This window comes from Salmo salar, chromosome ssa01 (genome assembly GCF_905237065.1).
Source record: "Salmo salar chromosome ssa01, Ssal_v3.1, whole genome shotgun sequence".
In the NCBI taxonomy this organism is placed as follows: Eukaryota; Metazoa; Chordata; class Actinopteri; order Salmoniformes; family Salmonidae; genus Salmo; species Salmo salar.
In genome coordinates, this window is record NC_059442.1 from 139,568,998 (window position 1) to 139,588,913 (window position 19,916).

A 19,916-nucleotide genomic window follows, 5' to 3' on the forward strand; every position below is an offset into this window, starting at 1 on the left:
AAGGAAAAGTAGCTAACAAATGCTCAGCATATTTGGGAACTCCTTCAAGACTGTTGGAAAAGCATTCCAGATGAAGCTGGTTGAGAGAATACCAAGAGTGTGCAAAGTTGTCATCAAGGCAAAGGGTGGCTATTTGAAGAATCTCAAATATAAAATATATTTTGATTTGTTTAACACCTTTTTGGTTACTACATGATTCCATGTGTTATTTCATAGTTTTACTATCTTCACTATTATTCTACAATGTAGAAAATAGTCAAAATAAAGAAAAACCCTTGAATGAGTAGGTGTTCTAAAAGATTTGACCGGTAGTGTATGTGACAGACTTCAGCAAGCACGCCCCCACACCGGCCCATTGTATTCCTTGAGGCCCCATTTATTAGCCAGATAATGATCATTTTGCACAAAACAAAACTAGTTAGGCTCACTAGGCTAAAAATGGACCAGCCCATCTGGCATTTGCCCAAAATGCCAGATGTCCAGTCCACCCCTGGGGCGGCAGGTAGCCTTGTGGTTAGAGCTTTGGGCCAGTAACCGAAAGGTTGCTGGATCGAGTCCTCGAGCTGACAAGGTAAAAAACTGTCATTCTGCCCCTGAACAAGGTAGGCTGTCATTGTAAATAATAATTAGTTCTTAACTGGCTTGCCTAGTTAAATTAAGGAAAAGTAAAACACACTCCCCACCTCACACAATCTCTCCTCTAATGCCTGACTGAAGTGATAATCATGCTTTCTTCCACTTGTCTTAGATTGCAGTGGCACTGGTATTTATCTTCTCACATGTTTCTTTGAGGGGTCATTAAACTAGGCTTTGAGATGAAAAATGAGGCAGTGAATCATATCACAGGTTCCATCTGCTGGCCTGCCTAATCTGGGCATACAGACCCAAATACATATGGCCGCCACATATGTTTCCGTGCTAATCGTCCTGAGCTGTGAAGAGGGATGTACTTAAAACGAATTGATACGTAACAGAGAGAGAGAGATGAAGGGAGCACGAGGGAGATTTGGGTAAATCTGATAATCTCTCAGTTCTCTTGGCATGGTTATTATTATGTCTGTTGACTTATCATTCCATTTAGATGTGTTTGTGTCCGACACACACACAGCAACTGATCTCTGAAGAGTAGCCCGGATGAATCAGCATACACCAACACACACCACCGAGCATTGTGCTCTAGAAAATGACTTGTCTTTTTGACATTGAAGAATTGTGATGTTTTTGTTTTCAAGAAAAGTCAAGAAAAGTCTATTGGATATCTGATATGAACAAAATGGTGGATGAGTTATGGGAATACAATGAAGGAAAATATGAAACTGGCATATTATTTTGTGCTCATGTAACAGTGTAGGTTCCGTCCCTCTCTTCGCCCCAACCCGGGTTCGAACCAGGGACCCTTGCACACATCAACAACTGACACCCCACGAAGCATCGTTACCCATCGCACCACAAAAGCCGCGGCCCTTGCGACGCAAGGGGAAACCCTACTTCAAGTCTCAGAGCGAGTGACGTCACCGATTGAAATGCTACTAGCGCGCACCACCGCTAACTAACTAGCCATTTCACATCGGTTACACTCATGTTGGGGAAAAGTTGATGAGTGAAAGGCTTGTTACTGATAGATGCAGTCTACCATCCCCCTTTAGCTGATGAAATAACATAACCAACTAATCAGATAGAGGTAATTATACTTTTAGTAACATATGCTTTCAGAACAGTTACTTTGAGAGGCTGTTTAGAGTTACGATAAAAACATATTACTCATCGCCTTTGTATTCACACCACCTGCTGTCTTCATGTGAATATAATTGCATTAACCCTTTATTGCCATTTTATTACCTGTTATTTTACCAGAGACGATGACAGAGACCATTCATTTACGTGTCACATTTATCAGGCCATACCATCACACTATCAAGACTGTTGGCAAATCTCGCTATTGCCTGTAAAGGTAGGCGTATATTCTGATTAATGCATGTGACTTTGGACACAATCCAAGTACAGGAGTGCAGAGAAAAAGGGAGTCTGATGGTAATAGCATGCTGAACACGGCCAATGAAAGTTGTTACCACCGAGCAATGCACGGGGAAATTGAACCCAGCTGATCGACTCTCTGAGAATTGGAACTAAGTAATAGGTCAATTTGAAGGGCCCAAGGACCTACTCACAGCTTAATCATGGTGGGGAACAATTGAGGGTTGGTGAGTCTAGGAGAGGAAAAAGAGGCCTTGGTGGTGTACCTGAGACAAAGTATGCTTTCGGTGCTGTTATAGTACAGCAGAATTACTGTTTGCAATGCGCAATCAACATGTGCAATGATAATTTTCTGTCAGACAACGTTGTATTGACACATTATCACTAGAACATATTGCCTAGATAACAGCATGAGTCATTTCATATCCTGCTTTACATTTACAGTACAACCCATTTTGTGTGTGCTATTGCACACATGCCAAATATTTCAGCAGATCATGTAATGAATGATAAACTAGGTAATTGAGTCAGACTTGATTTGTTTGGACTTGTCTTACTAATGAGTAGTGCTATTTTACCTGGGCCTTGTGTTAACCTGTATTTAGCCTGCATCTGTTTTATTGTGTCAAGAGATTATAGAGGATAGAGTCCAAAGCTAAACCACAGGGTCCTTTCACTACAATGGACTCTACGAACACATTGAAGTCCTCATTGACATGGATCCAAAGGACGGGGTTGCAGCAAATGAGAAATCTATATAGGGTTGCTGCCTTTTTCTCAAACATGAGCCAAACCCAGTGAAGAGATAAGCACAAATTGGACCAGATTGTAGCTTTCTTCATTTCTCCCTTCCTCTTTGTCTTTCTCTCTCTCTTTATCAGCATCTCTCCCTCACTCGTGCTGAGACAATTGCACACTGATACACAGAGACACAGATACACACACACATACACACAAGTACACTTTCATATACAGAAGCTCACATATAGAAATATACAGTTACACATCCATACACATAATGATCGCACACACACACACACCCACGCAAGTGTGCTACCTACCTTGTGAGTGATTTCATGTGGAGACCTAATATGCCTCATTATCTTCCCTACTTTACCTTGAGATTTGTTGATGCAAAACCAGCCACAATGCAATTTGCATTCATTTGTTCCCATCCCCTTGAAGAGCAGTAATTAGAAAGCGCTTTTCAAAAGGCTGAGAGAGAGAGAGATTGCCTTGTCACAGAGACACCGCACCTCCATCAAGGACAGTGTGTGTGTGTGCCTGTGTGTGTTTAAAATCAAATCAAATCAAATTGTATTTGTCACATTGTATTTGTAAACAACAGGTGTAGACTAACAGTTAAATGCTTACATGCGGGCCCTTCACAACAATGCAGAGAGAAAGAAAATTGAGAAATAAAAGAAAAGTAATAAGACGTAATAATAAATACACAATGAGTAACAATAACTTGGCTCTACACACGGGTTACCAGTATTGAGTCGATGTGCAGGGGTATGAGGTAATGGAGGTAGATTGGCATAGCGAGGAATAAAGTGACTTGGCAACAGGATAGATAATAAATGGTAGCAGCAGCGTATGTGATGAGTTTGTGCAATAAGGTTCAATGCAGATAGTCTGTGTAGCTATTTGGTTAACTACTTACTAACTATTTAGCAGTATTATGGCTTGGGGCTAGAAGCTGTTCCTGTTGGTTCCACACTTGGTACATCGGTACCGCGTGCCATGCTATAGCACAGAGAACAGGAGGGAGTCTTTGACAATTTGATGAAGTAATGCAACGGGAACGCAACTGCGCGCGTCCTTCTTATAGAATTCCAAGGCGCATATTAAAGACCTGTCCACATTTACTTTTCTTCAGCCAACAAGATGAGTAGGCAAAAACGAACAGCAAAAACACTAGCCCATGTCAATCTATTATCCCCCATAGTACAAAAGTTGACCTATTCTATTGGTCAAATTTTCCTTCTGTGCGATAAATAAATATTCGAAACATACTCCTGGAAGTTGTGGGATGCCGTAGATCCCAAATGAATACAACCACTGGCATGACCTTTTTTTTTTTTATCAGTGAGGCTGATGCAACAGAAAAGAACGTTTAGCTTAAAATGTTCATCAACTATTAGGATATTTCTTCACATTATAAGCACAGCAATGTGCACACGGAAGTAAGCTATAAGCACAAATGTTCCAAAATGCAATCAATTAGCAGGAAAACACGTTCTCAAAAGTGACTGCAAATGTGATTATGCATGTAATGCATATTTATGGTGAAAATAAACTTCCCCAAACTCACACGCTGCCTATGTGTGCCAGTTAGGCTCTACACAAGTTGTAAAGCGGATTCATGTACTTCATTTTAAGAAATGATTTGGCCACTTTATTTGTGATACAAACCTTGTTTAAACATATAAGCCTATGGGCTAGGCTGCATGAACTGTGTGACTATGATTTGAAAAAGTTGCACGTACTGTAATGCACACGCTGGGCATCATTCACAAGTGATAATACATCATTCATAAGTGTTAATACATCATTCACAAGTGATAATACATCATTCATAAGTGTTAATACATCATTCACAAGTGATAGTACATCATTCATAAGTGATAATACATCATTCACAAGTGATAATACATCATTCATAAGTGATAATACATCATTCACAAGTGATAATACATCATTCATAAGTGATAATACATCATTCACAAATGATAATACATCATTCACAAGTGACAGGCTAATGTTATCACCCATCAGACTATTCTTAATTTAATCTTGTATTTACATAAACTAAAGAATATATGTGTTAAATTAGTTTAGCTTTAGAATGGACAATTATCATGTACCTGTCTCAGAACAGGATCAGGAGAAAAAAATATATGTCAGCTATGCACTTGAATAGCGAATGGACAACAATTTTCCCTTGGTTAATTTATATTATACTCCTGTTATAAAGTGAAGCAATGTGCTTAATATTAGGACAGTTGAAAAATACATATAGTAGGTCTAGATGATGGGATCTTCTTCTTTTTAATAGAGGCCATCAAAACTCTGTTTTCTCATGCAATTGCATAGCCTATAGAGATGTTGCACAACTTGATCTCATGGGCTCTCATGAAGTACATAGAATAAATAAATAAATGAAATGTATGCATTCACTACTGTAAGTCGCTCTGGATAAGAGCGTCTGCTAAATGACTAAAATGTAAAATGTAAAATGTAAGTATTTGATTTGATTTACGAATACATTAGCATTGATATCAGAGTGATTAGAGTGTCAATAGAGTGCTGAATACCAGGCAGTTAGCAAGTTTGGTAGCCTACTAATGCCCATCAGCATCATCAGAGCTTGGAGAAGCCTACTGTAGTTACCATGACTAAATGTTCACATGGAATTTGATTGCAGTTATGACTCATGACTGCCGGTGTGGTTCTAATACAGTCCCTGTAAGAGCCCTAGTCCCAGGGTCCTTAGCTTAGTTATGAGCTTGGTTACTATGATGTTGAACGCTGAACTGTAGTAAATGTACAGCATTCTCACATAGGTGTTCCTCTTGTCCAAGTGGGAGATGGCAATGTGGATTGCAATAGAGATTGCGTGGATTTTTTTCTGTGGATTTGTTTGGGTGGTATACAATTTGGAGTGGGTACAGGGTGTCTGGGATTATGGTGTTGATGTGAGCCATGACCAACCTTTCAAAGCATTTCATGGCTACATACGTGAATGCTAGGGGGATAGTAATTTAGACAGGTTACCTTGGTGTTCTTGGACACAGGGACTATGGTGGTCTGCTTGAAACAGGTAGGTATTACAGACTGGGTCAGGGAGAGGTTGAAAATGTCAGCGAAGACACTTGCCAGCTGGTCAGTGCATGCTCTGAGTAGACGTCCTGTTAATCCATCGTGAATGTTAACCTGTTTAATGGTCTTATTCACATTGGCTATGGAGAGAGCGATCACACAGTTTTCCGGAACAACTTTTGCTCTCATGCATGGTTCAGTGCTGCTTGCCTCGAAGGGTGAATAAAAGGCATTTAGCTTGTCTGGTAGGCTTTCATCACTGGCCAGCTCACAGCTGGGTTTGCCTTTGTAATCTGTGATAGTTTGCAAGCCCTGCCACATCCGACAAGTGTAGTATGACTCAATCTTAGCCGGTGTAGTAGGATTCAATCTTAGTCCTGTATTGCTGATTTGCCTGTTTGATGACTCGCCGGAGGTTGTAGCGGGATTTCTTATAGGCGTCCGGATTAGTGTCCCCTCTCCTTGAAAGTGGCAGCTCTAACCTTTAGCTCAGTGCAAATGTTGCCTGTAATCCATGGTTTCTGGTTGGGATATGTATGTATGGTCACTGTGGGGATGACCTCGTCGATGCACTTGTTAATGAAGTCGGTTAACAACGTGGTAAACTCCTTAATGTCATCGGATGAGTCTCGGAACATAATCCAGTCTGTGCTATTGACACAGTCCTGTAGCTCTTTTTTGGACCACTTCCGTATTGAGTGCGTCACTGGTACTTCCTGTTTGAGTTTTTGCTTGTAAGCAGGAATCAAGAGGATAGAGTTCGGGTTAGAGGGAGAGCTTGCTATGCGTTTCTGTGTGTGGAGTAAAGGTTATCTAGGGTTTATTCTTCTCTAGTTCCACAGATGACATGCTAGTAGAAATTAGGCAAGATGGATTTCAGTTTCCCTGTATTAAAATGACCATCCGCTGAGAGCGCTGCATCTGGATGAACATTTTCTTGTTTGCTTATGGCCTTATACAGCTTGTTGAGCACGGTCTTCGTGCCATCATCGATTTGTTTTGGTAAATAGACAACTACGAAAAATATAGATAAATATTTGTTAAACAGTATGGTCTACAGCTGATCGTGAGGTATTCTAACTCAGGCGAGCAGAACCTCAAGACTTCCGTAATATTAGAGATTGTGCACCAGCTGTTGTTAACAAAAAGCCTCACCTTTAGCTTATCCGAGGCTGCCGTTCGATCAAGCATAGAAGAAACTGCTAGATCTACAGTATGTTATCTATGTCCTTCTTCAGCCATGACTCCAAGAAACAGGATATTACAGTTCATCAGGTCCCGTTGATAGGATAGTCTCGAACGGAGCTCGTCCAGTTTGTTCTGCAGTGATTGTACGTTCACCAATAGAACGGAGGGTAGATGCAGATTATTTATTCGCTGATGTAATTTCGCCAGGGTGCGTCGGCCTTTCTTACTCCGTCTCTTCCTTTTCCAAGTCTCTGGGATTAGTGCTTGGTCCAAGGTGAGCGTTATGTCCTGTGCCGCCAGCTCGTTGAAGTAGAAATCTTCATCCAAATCGCGGTTAATAATCGCTGTCCTGATGTCCAGAAGCTCTTTTTGGTCATAGGAAACGATGGCAAAAACATTATGTAAAACCAACCCCCCCAAAAAATTGCGCAATAAAAAACACGCTAAATATTGGTCAGGAGCCTGTAAACCGGCAGCTACTTTGTCTGTGTGTGCATTCGTGCAGGTGTATGCACGTGTTTGCATGAGTATGATAGGGTAGATGGGACAAAAATCCCTGCTTCACAATTGAATTAACGGGCAGTGGTGTCTCCCAAACTAATGCAATCTCTTATAAAATCCTTTTACATTGCCAAAGGACCTAACCTGTTGAATGAGATTTACGAACCTGTCTAAAAACCAAGGTGTCAAAATTGTAAGTGGATACTGTACCTGGCCTACCTCTTCAAGCTGCCAAGTGACATCTTTATTATAACATTGCCCTTCTTCCCCCCCCCCCCCCCCATTCAAAGTGTAACAATTGCCTGTGTTGCTAAACATGCAAACTGCAAGCTGTCTCATGGAAATTAAAAGGACAACTGGTCTGCCAGGGGGATTATTTCAGACAAAGAATACTAATCAAATAATTATAGCTGGGTGGATATTTATATTTGAGATGCCCCTAATCCTACTGTGTCAAACACATATGGCAAAGGCTGATTATGTAATAGCTATGCTGTTGTTAAAATTAATATCTGGGAAATAATTCTGAATAACACCTGGATTACTTTGCAATGTAATAGTTGTAGAATGCTATGCTTTTCTTGTTTGTGGAATCACGTAGCTCTTTCAGTTGTTTCCCCAGCCATGCCCTGGGTTAATGATGGACCAGCATTCCCATTGCAGTTATTGGACCATACAATTTACACAACAGGGACAGAATTTATTTGTTTTGTAATTGGATGTCTATAGTAGACATTTTAGTGTAATTCAAATGTCTATGTGAATATTGGTCTATGATTGTGATTCAATTAGAGATCAGGCGTTTTGCCTGATTGCAGGACCCAGATCTGGCCCGTGGCAAAAGCGGTTTGGTTTAATGCTGATCATTTACACAATCAGGACCTACAGAGAATCAGAGATAGCCCACAGCCATGCTTGGCATTTGCCTAGATTAGATAACATGGTGACTCAATGGCGTGAGATGATGTTCACTGGCAGTTCGAGCAGAAAACTGGTAGCCAGCTGGGGCGGCAGGTAGCCTAGTGGTTAGAGTGTTGGGCCTAGCTAAATAAAGGTTACATAAAAAAACCCTGATAATTAATTGTCATTACATGGTGCCATGTGCTGCTAGTATTTTTTTAAATCTTACTTAGTGATGGTGATACATCTTCCCTTTCAATAAGAATCTGATCACAATTGACTTACACTCTTGTCTTAACATTGCCAGTAGCTATTGTGAACAGTAACTGCCATTTTAGACATTAGTCAAGTATGGCATTGATGATATTATGTCAACAGGGAAGATGCTTGCTATAGCAGGTGCCAATTGTAAAATTACCTTCAATTTTGCTCATCTACTTATCTTGTCCCCAGTGTGGTTTGTTGCTGTTACATAAATGGTTGTCGTAATATCATTGATGAATATCTAAAGACATAAGCATTTACCTATGCTGTTTTCCTTGTAGGGAGTTTGCGCGTTGGAAGGTGAGGAACACAGCCATCGAGAGGAGTGACCTGATCCGGAACCCCGTGCCACTTATGCCGGACTTCCAGCGCAGTGTCCGGTTGCTAGGGCGACGACCCTCCACTCAGCAGTTCATTGACACCATTATCAAGAAGTATGGAACCCACATCCTCATATCCGCCACCTTGGGAGGTAAGAAAGTATATATCTACTTCTACTTTATTAAGACACCCTTGGTGAGCCACAACAATGGCTTGTGGGATGCATTTGGCTCCGGGGTCCCAGGTGATGACTCCTGATTGTGGTTGGTTCAACCAAATTGTTTCCCCATGACCTTATTTAGGCAAAGTGCTGTTAATGTCCATGACACTTTTTTGATGGCTTATTAATGGGGAATTGATGGAAAATACATGTAGATGAGATATCAACGGGTAAATTGGTGGTTTTGACTGTCAAATGAGCTTATGCCTGGCTTGCCATAATTGAATGGCTACCCCCTCTAAAAGCTGCATTTCCTCTCATGGTTCTGTCCTGTTAAGAAAACATTTGACGTAATTGTATCTCATTAGACGTAGTTTTATCTCATTAAACATTGGTATATCAAACTGTCACTGAGGAGCTCATCCTATAGAAAGCTATCTTTTCTGTGTAAATCTAAGACTTCACTTGAATGTCAAACAGTCAGTTTAATAATTTAGTTAAGGGTGGGGGAATTCATTGGTAGAGGTTTAGAGTTGCAATATCTAGGAGGGTGCTGGAGGAGGCCAGAGGTGTGTGTGTGTGTACCTCAAGGGTGGGGGATTTCATTGGTAGAGGTTTAGAGTTGCAATATCAAGTACAAGCCTGCAAGGTGATTCACACTAACACACTAATTATGGAATTCTGAAATGTGATATTGAAGCGAAATATGATACTAAGGTAAAGTATTAATACGTTCAAAATAAAACCATTCCCAGCAGGATGATTCACTACTGCCACAAATACAGACGTGATTAAAGGTTGATGATAGATGAGGGGAATATTGACACACAGAACTGATTGCAATTTTGCAGGTCACAATTATTTTTCTCTGTTTTCTTTCTCTCATGGTTTATTTTCTCTCTTACTCTTTATTTGTTTCTCTCTCTCTCACACACTCTCTCTTTTATCACCAGATCATCTTTAACCTTGAAGGCATTTCAGAGCGTTATCGCCTAGAAGTCACTCATCTCAATCTCTGGGTTACATATTAATAAAGAACACCCTTATGTCAGCTGATAAACCCAGAAAACAGGAGTGTACTGAAAGCTGTCCTGAAAGCCCAGAGCTATTACATCTAAAATGATAAAGGAACACAGAAAAGACGATGTTCTCTTCGCCAGACTCACTTTATGAGCTAAAATGAGTGTGTATGTCTGTGTGTGTCCATGCGTGTATGCGGATGTAGCATGTGTATGTGTGTTTGCACATCTGTCTTTTACTCTTCATATGTTTTGGTTCATATGTATGCAGACACTATTGGACAGTGCACATTTTGCCATTGTGCAGTATAATAATAGAATGTAATATATCCTGTAAGATATACAGTAACCCACACACAGGTTTCATTAACTCCTCAGTAGAGTACCTATGTCTAGCAATTCCATTGCTTTTAAGCTCCAGTAGGCACTGGTGCTTAAATGATATACAGTTAAATCGATACCTTCCCCTCATGTATTGCTTTTATATATCCATCATCTTGTAAAATTTCATTACAGTAGCCAATAAAATTGTGCCCCTGTTTGGCAATATTGTAAATCCCTAAAAATGGCAAAACGTCATTGACCATAGACTGAGACAGAGTTTTAGAATGCTAAAGGTTCAGCCATAGGTATGAATCCATTTAGTCATTATTGAGGCCCATCGTCAAAGAGCTGCCCCAGTAAAATGTGAGACAATGTATTTCTTATAAAAAAATTCACTCACAAGTATAAAATACAGCTGAGCCTGCTGGGCCTGACATCACTGGGGCAAGAGCAGTAAAGTAACATATTTATATACAGTAGACCTACTTCCGGATAAACAGGAGAGGGGCAAAGCTATAGCGATAGAGAGTTAATGTGGTATCATTATCCTTATGCAGTAGGCCAAGGGTGTCTGTATAACCTTCCTTCCCCCGGGGAAGAGCAGGGAGAGCAGGGAGAGAATGGGTCTGTCATCTTCCCACGCCATGGTACTGCTGGTCCAACCAGGCATGAGACGTAGGCCTGAATGCCGCACCCGGTCACAGCCATCACAAGCTAAGTGACCAATCCCAATGCATCGCCAAGGGCCAAATAACCAATCACGATGCAGGTAGTTGTGAATATATGTGACATATTCTTGAATGAGTTCCAGATAACTTGGCTTATATGCTCTTTGAACGTCAAGGAGAGGAAACATTTGCTGTTTATGCTGTTCAAATGACCTTTATGTCATTTTAACTAACAGGCGTTAGTCATTGTTTGTTGCTGTGTAAAGGTTCAGGGCTTTCTGCTGGGGTGTTCACTTCTTCCCCTGCGGTGCCAGGATGTTCACTACTAAAGGTCATTCCCTTGGTGTGAAAGCAATCCACTCACTTGGAGTGTATACTTTTCAACCTTTATAAACACATAATCAGTTATTAAGGGAACATAGACTGTTTTTAGTGAAATGTTGATGCATAAATGGCAGTAATAGTCACTTTAGATCTAACTTACATTTTACATTTTAGTCATTATGTAGACACTCTTATCCAGAGCGACTTACATTAGCGCATTCATCTTAAGATAGTTAGGTGGGACAACAACATATCACAATCGTAGGAAGTACTATTTCCCTCAACAAATTAGAATTATGATTACAGTGAATTTAATGGAGATGGCTTGGAAACTTCAGTACTTCAATACTTGGTGCCTAACTAGCAACTGATGGACAACAAAGTGTGCGTACAGTGCCTTGCAAAAGTATTCATCCCCCTTGCCATTTTTCCTATTTTGTTGCACTACAACCTGTAATTTAAATAGATTTTTATTTGGATTTCATGTAATGGACATACACAAAATCGTCCAAATTGGTGGTGTGAAATGAAAAAAAATTACTTGTTTCAAAAAATAAAAAAAAATTAAAAACTGAAAAGTTGTTCGTGCATATACATGCTATGGAGCCCCTAAATAAGATCTGGTGCAACCAATTACCTTCAGAAGTCACATAATTAGTTAAATAAAGTCCACCTGTGTGCAATCTAAGTGTCACATGATCTGTCACATGATCTCAGTACACATACACCTGTTCTGAAAGGCCCCAGTGTCTGCAACAACGCTAAGCAAAGGGGCACCACCAAGCAAGCTGCACCATGGGGCAGCAGCGTAGCCTAGTGGTTAGAGCGTTGGACTAGTAACTGAAAGGTTGCAAGATCGAATCCCCGAGCTGACGAGGTACAAATCTGTCGTTCTGCCCCTGAACAAGGCAGTTAACCCACTGTTCCTAGGCCATCATTGCAAATAAGAATTTGTTCTTAACTGACTTGCCTAGTTAAATAAAGGTTAAAATAAATGAAGACCAAGGAGCTCTCCAAACAGGTCAGGGACAAAGTAGTGGAGAAGTACAAATCAGGGTTGGGTTATAAAAAATATCTGAATTTTTGAACATCCCACAGAGTACCATTAAATCCATTACAAAAAACTTGAAAGAATATGGCACCACAACAAACCTGCCAAGAGAGGGCCGCCCATCAAAACTGACGGACCAGGCAAGGAGGGCATTAATCAGGGAGGCAACAAAAAGACCAAAGATAACCCTGAAGGAGCTGAAAAGCTCCACAGCGGAGATTGGAGTATCTGTCCATAGGACCACTTTAAGCAGTACACTCCACAGAGCTGGGCTTTACGGAACAGTGACCAGAAATAGCCATTGCTTAAAGAAAAAAAAATAACAAGACACATTTGGTGTTTGTTAAAAGGCATGTGAGAGACTCCCCAAACATATGGAAGAAGGTATTCTGGTCAGATGAGACTAAAATTGAGTTTTTTGACCGTCAAGGAAAACGCTATATCTGGCCCAAACCCATCACCTCTCGTCACCCCGAGAACACAATGTTTTTCATCGGCAGGGACTGGGGAAACTGGTCAGAATGGAATTAATGATGGATGGCGCTAAATACAGGGAAATTCTTGAGGGAAACCTGTTTCAGTCTTCCGGAGATTTGAGACTAGGTCGGAGGTTCACATTCCAGCAGGACAATGACCCTAAGCATACTGCTAAAGCAACACTTGAGTGGTTTAAGGGTAAACATTTAAATGTCTTAGAATGGCCTAGTCAAAGCCCAGACCTCAATCCTATTGAGAATCTGTGGTATGACTTAAAGATTGCTGTACACCAGCGGAACCCATCCAACTTGAAGGAGCTGGAGAAGATTTGCCTTGAAGAATGGGCAACAATCTCAGTGGCTAGATGTGCCAAGCTTATAGAGACGTACCCCAAGAGACTTGCAGCTGTAATTGCTGCAAAAGGTGGCTCTACCAAAGTATTGACTTTGGGGGGGTGAATAGTTAAGCACGCTCAATTTTTCATTTCTTTTTGTCTTATTTCTTGTTTGTTTCACAATAAAAAATATTTTGTATCTTCAAAGTGGTAGTCATTTTGTGTAAATCAAATGATACAAAGCCCCCAAAAATCTATTTTTATTCCAGGTTGTAAGGTAATAAAATAGGAAAGGGGGAGTGAATACCTTCGCAAGCCCCTGTACATGAGTGAATGATGATACCAAGGAAAAGAGTAAGTCAACAATGGTATCATTTTGTACTGTATCATAATACAAGTCCCACTTCCTGTCTTCCTTGTAGGCGAGGAGGCGTTGACCATGTACATGGCCAAGAACAAGCTGGACAGAAAGCTGGTCAACGCCACTCAGAATGTGGAAGCCCTGCACCAGCTGGCATCCTCCTACTTCATCGACCGAGATGGCACCATGCGGAAACTCCATGAGATCCAGATCTCCACCAATGCCATCAAGGTATACCATCTATACACACAAAAATACAGTATTTAAATATGTTCAAATGTTTCCCACAGGATATGGATATAAAAGGAATATGTTTAAAAATTGGGATAATGTCAGCAACAACATTTTGCTGCTCCCACGAGTGATCTTTATTAACAAGGTTTTTTAACAAGACCAACATGATCTTATTCAGGTACACACACACACCTCTGGCCTCCTCCAGCCCCCTCCTAGCCCCCTGGAGAGAGTGTCGTGTCATCCTTTTGTTGTCCTAAGTGACAGGCGGATGAAGAGTTTCTGGCAGACAGGACTCTGGGTAGCAGGAAGTCAAGCATGACAAAATTAAACAGAATTGACAATGGCTGCTGAGTCAGGGCCGGGCAAGGAGTCGATGAGGGAAGAAGCACACACAGCACATTCTCAACAGAATAAGTATAGCCACTGTAACCAGCCACACTGTGTGGAGCCAGAGAAGACCTGTCCTGACTGTCTTCTTGACTGACAAATCTGCACTATCTCTTAGTGGTACCGATGTTGGACTGTGTATGTGGGAGATAATGGAGTATTAGGACATTTGTGTGTGTGTCCGTGTGTGTGCGTGTGCTTGAGTGCATAAAATAAACCACATGAAGACAATAGAAAATAACAAAAAGAGTGTATTACAGGAAAGAGAAAAACAGACAGAATATAGGAGGACAACAGTATCATAGAAATCCATTTGCATTGATTCCCAAAAGTAAACCGTGACAAAATAAAAACAATCAGTTTTGACAAAAAATATATAAAATCAGCAAACAAAGAAACGTTCTCTCACTGTCAACTGCATTTATTTTTAGCAAACTTAACATGTGTAAATATTTGGGGGGGGGTTCAAAATCAAAAGTAACAGTCAGTATCTGGTGTGGCCATCAGCTGCATTAAGTACTGCAGTGCATCCCCTCCTCATGGACTGCACCAGATTTGCCAGTTCCTGCTGTGAGATGTTACCCCACTCTTCCACCAAGGCACCTGCATGTTCCTGGACATTTCTGTGGGGAATGGCCCTAGCCCTCACCCTCCGATCCAACAGGTGCCAGACGTGCTCAATGTGATTGAGATCCGGGCTCTTCGTTGGCCATGGCAGAACACTGACATTCCTGTCTTGCAGGAAATCACGCACAGAATGAGCAGTATGGCTGGTGGCATTGTCATGCTGGAGGGTCATGTCAGGATGAGCCTGCAGGAAGGGTACCACATGAGGGAGGAGGATGTCTTCCCTGTAACACGTAGCATTGAGATTGCCTGCAATGACAACAAGCTCAGTCAAATGATGCTGTGACACACCGCCCCATACCATGACGGACTCTCCACCACCAAATCGATCCCGCTCCAGAATACAGGCCTCGGTGTAACGCTCATTCCTTCGATGAAAAACGTGAATCCGACCATCACCCCTGGTGAGACAAAATCACGACTCGTCAGTGAAGAGCACTTTTTTCCAGTCCTGTCTGGTCCAGTGATGGTGAGTTTGTGCCCATAGGCGACGTTTTTGCCAGTGATGTCTGGTGAAGACATCGCTTACAACAGACCTACAAGCCCTCAGTCCAGCCTTTCTCAGCCTAATGCGAACAGTCTGAGCACTGATGGAGGAATTGTGCGTTCCTGGTGTAACTCGGGCCATCCTGTACCTGTCCCACAGGTGTGATGTTCGAATGTACCGATCATGTGCAGGTGTTGTTACACTTGGTCTGCCACTGCGAGGACGATCAGCTGTCCGTCCTGTCTCCCTGTAGCGCTGTCTTAGGCGTCTCACAGTACGGACATTGTAATTTATTGCCCTTGCCACATCTGCAGTTCTCATGCCTCCTTGCAGCATGCCTAAGGCATGTTCACGCAGAGGAGCAGGGACCCTGGGCATCTTTCTTTTGGTGTTTTTCAGAGTCAGTAGAAAGGCCTCTTTAGTGTCCTAAGTTTTCATAACTGTGACCTTAATTGCCTACGGTCTGTAAGCTGTTAGTGTCTTAACGACCGTTCCACAGGTGCATGTTCATTAATTGTTTATGGTTCATTGAACAAGCATGGGGAAACAGTGTTTAAACCCTTTACAATGAAGATCTGTGAAGTTATTTGGATTTTTACGAATTATCTTTGAAAGACAGGGTCCGGAAAAAGGGATGTTTCTTTTTTGGCTGAGTTTGAGGCCACTGCCCACACAAATTAAGGCTGATACACATACTATTGAAACTGCTACCATCCAACATCACTGGTGGGTCTATCTATCCCACTATAAATAGGAGGTAAAGGCAGAAGTAAAGTCAGCCGCTGATCCTGCAGTCACGTAGCAGACAGACAACGATCTGTACGTGGAGAGGAAGCTGGGTCTGAAGCACAGCCTGGATCTATAAACACAGAGAACAAGGCCCTGCACTTCCAATATTGATTTAATATGGCTGAGTCCAACTTCACAGTGAGATGCTGCTGCCTATAGAGAAAACACAGGCACAAAGACATCAATAGACACCAAAACTAAGATGTTTCCTGTCTGGTGAGTAAGCACATTTACCGAATAGTACTGCAGTGTTCAGTTTGGTTGCAGTGCCGTTTTATTTGGTGGTTTGCTTGCAGTAATGTAATGTGAGTTTTAAGTCCTGGAAGTTGCTATTGTATATAAGTTATGGTATTTAATTTCCCTTTCAGAATTTTTCATATCCTCATCTTATCATGTTATCTCACATACGAACACAGGCAAGTGCACATATATGCACACACAATACTGTTTGTGTTGTCATATGTCTAGAGTAAGCCCTAATCTCTCTGGCCTTGACACTCTTTCTGTCCTGATACCTCTTGCTGGAGGGGGGACGTGCCCCAGACACTTCAATAGGTTTTGGTGAGGCAGAAGGAGAAAAATGAAGAGTAGGAAAATGTGTGTGTGTGTTTGTGTGTTTGTGTGTGTGTGTACAGGCATTAGTGTGTGCTGGGATGGCCTGAGAGCATCCACTGATCTGCCAAGCCTGGCTATATTTATCAAGTCCTCATCCCTGGCCCGTCCCCCCCGTCTCCTCAAGCCTTAGCACTGCTTAAGAGGTTCCAGCAACATGCCAACGTTAATCAAAACGAAGACTTATTTCCACTGCCCCGGTGACGCCCAGGGCAAGCCGTGGACTTGTTATTTTCTAAGACCCCACACAGGAATTTATCTGCCCAAACCAATTGATTTTTGGAGCCTAGAAGCCTCAACCATCACCTCCTTTCCTTTTGGCTTTAAAAAGTTCACAGCCCTATGGGTGGCTTAATAACATAATTTCAAACAAACAAGGTTTTTGGGCCAAAGTGTCTCTGTAACTGGCAGTTTCTTGTCGGGGCTGTGAAGTCGTGAAGTGTGTGTAGTGAAATGTGTGCGTAGTGAAATGTGTGTATTTGCTGAGACATCTTTTTCTTGATTCAGTGTAGAGTTCTCATTCTCAGCTCGAACCCTATGGGCCGGGACGGGCCCAGTTTTCCTCTCCCCATGCTTTTCTAAGACAAGGGCTGTTTCCTCGTCTTCTCACTCTGCTGCTGCATTTTTCTCAACACCAGTTTAAATCAATATACTGTTTTAAGGGGTTTTGTTCAGGTTCAAGCTCATTACATTTCTGTGATGTTGGACCGGTCCTTGGCTCAGGCTTCAGCTCACCATGCTTGGGTCAGACGGGCTTGAATTTTCAGGCCCGATGATAACTCTAATTCAGTAGCCCTAAAGAGAACAGGGAGCTCAGTCATTTTAAACATCAGCTTTTAAATGGAATAAATCTAAGGGGAAAGAGAACACACACAGACAGCTGCTACAGGCAGGCTGACCTGAGGTTACTGAGTGATGCGATCATATAGGGGGATTCCTGTACTTCATTTGTCTCCTCGAATGTAGAACAGTTCTTCACTTCCTACACATTGAGAAGATGACAACTAAAGTTGCCAAGAGCATCCACTTTATTCTACTGCTTTTGCAATTAAATACACACAGCAATATCCATCCATCCATATTTCTGTTCATCGGACTACAGTATTTATCTATAGGTCAACCCATCCATTACCCCCACCATTCACTCAGCCAACTACCTTTCATTGTGTATGGTACTCTGGCTACCCATTCATTTAGCTTTCCATCCACCCATGCCTCAGCAGGGCAAACAAACAAATAATTGGGACACAGCATATTGGCTAAACCTGTAACATGCCCCAAATCAGAGATAAATCAGCACAAAGAAGAACTGCGCATGGCACTAACACCCTGCTGTGACAAATGAAAAGGAGGAGATATGTGCTTCTGGGTAGCACAGGGTTGGGCTACTGGCAGCCCAACCGGGATGGGCTATTGGTGGCCCAATTAAATAAAACGAAAATAAAATGTATATATATTTAACATTTTTACAAATGTTTCTCTCCACTGTCAAGAGGGTGGCCGCTAAAATGCTTTGCCCCCCCCCCAGCAAAATGTTGCTTATGGCCCCCAAAAGGCTAGGGCCGACTATGATTGCATATGTGGGTATGGATGTGGGTACACAAACCCCCGGATCACTGCGGCCCCTCATGATTCAGATGCCAGCATCCCTGGTGTAGCAGGACACAATAGCTACCTATGAGGAGTGTATAATTTAAGAAGGAAAATAAGATGCCCAGTAAAGCATTTTAATGAAAGAATACAATTTTACGAGCAGGCAGTTCTTCTGTGACCAAGCTCCAGGATGATTATGCAGGGGTGGGGAGGAATATGGTTGCTGCTGTGTGACGTTGGCTTGTGTTCCCACAAGGTCACTTCCCTGAGGAGTCACTCTGCTGGCCTGATTTACACCAGGATTCAATATGCAGATTTACTGATGATGCAGCAGGATCTTGTTTCTAATTTCTGATTGCCACCTCTGTGGTCCGCAATGCTCTGGAGTAGAGTGGAGCAAAATGTGTCTGAGGTGTTAAAATTAACAGGCCCTATTTTTTAACCCAGATTTTTTTTGTGTGAATTTAACTAGGCTTTGATTGGTTGGTTGAGGAGGGTGTGGCCTAATGAAGGCATTTGAATTTTGAAGCTGCCTTATTATTATTCAATCTTGGTACTCAGTTTTAGCACTACCAATTTTACCAATTGTTACCTTTCCATGTAGGCTCGGAACACAATTAAAACCCCTCACATTTCATGAGTTGTGCGGTTAGGCCATGTGATACAGTGAAGTTACCTCTTACTAAATTCCATGGAATCCCTTTACATTCCAAAAGCAAACTTCCTCAGAGATGTGTCCAGCCACAGAGAGCTACTGGGGAGCATGTCCCTTCAGAGATGTGTCCAGCCACAGAGAGCATGTCCCTTCAGAGATATGTCCAGCCACAGAGAGCTACTGGGGAGCATGTCCCTTCAGAAATATGTGTCCAGCCACAGAGAGTTACTGGGGAGCATGTCCCTTCAGAGATGTGTCCAGCCACAGAGAGCTACTGGGGAGCATGTCTCTTCAGAGATGTGTCCAGCCAGAGAGAGCTACTGGGGAGCATGTCCCTTCAGAAATGTGTCCAGCCACAGAGAGTTACTGGTGAGCATGTCCCTTCATTTCAATGTTTCCAGAAATAGAAAGTCATTAGGCGAGTGGCAGGTGATGGGCAGATTAAGAAAGCTCTGCAGTGGCAGCAGTCCCCTGATGAAGACACTCCATCATACTTGATGTATCCCTCCCTCAAGCCCCAATCTATTCCCTCCTTCTCTCAGGCTACCATCATTTTAATCCTGCCCTCAGTCGGCAGAGTTGTGCAACAGCAAATATGGTTAAAGGACAGCGCTAGGGGATGTCTTCAGGACTTTGAGAATAAATGATGCTGATAACTGTGCCTTGATTATCTTACTGTAGCTATACCACAAAGGGCTGTGTTGTCTATAGTAAACCTCCTCACCTCTGCACTGCAACAACTGATGTTTAGGTGTGCAGCACAAAATGGCTGCCATGCGTGCTGTAGGTGGGCTCATTGTTGGTGAAGGAGGCAAGTTACTTCCTCTTGACATTACAA

General features: G+C 42.1%; 1 protein-coding gene across 1 annotated transcript in view; it reads left to right on the forward strand.

Annotated features, from left to right (window-relative positions):
• The window catches only part of LOC106565751 (BMP/retinoic acid-inducible neural-specific protein 1), a 168,126-nt gene that overhangs the window by 70,697 nt on the left and 77,513 nt on the right, over positions 1–19,916 (forward strand). Inside the window, exons 3-4 of the mRNA XM_014133232.2 lie at positions 8,934–9,124; positions 13,753–13,922. Of these exons, the coding sequence (XP_013988707.1) occupies positions 8,934–9,124; positions 13,753–13,922 (361 nt within the window). The remainder of the gene's footprint in view (positions 1–8,933; positions 9,125–13,752; positions 13,923–19,916) is intronic.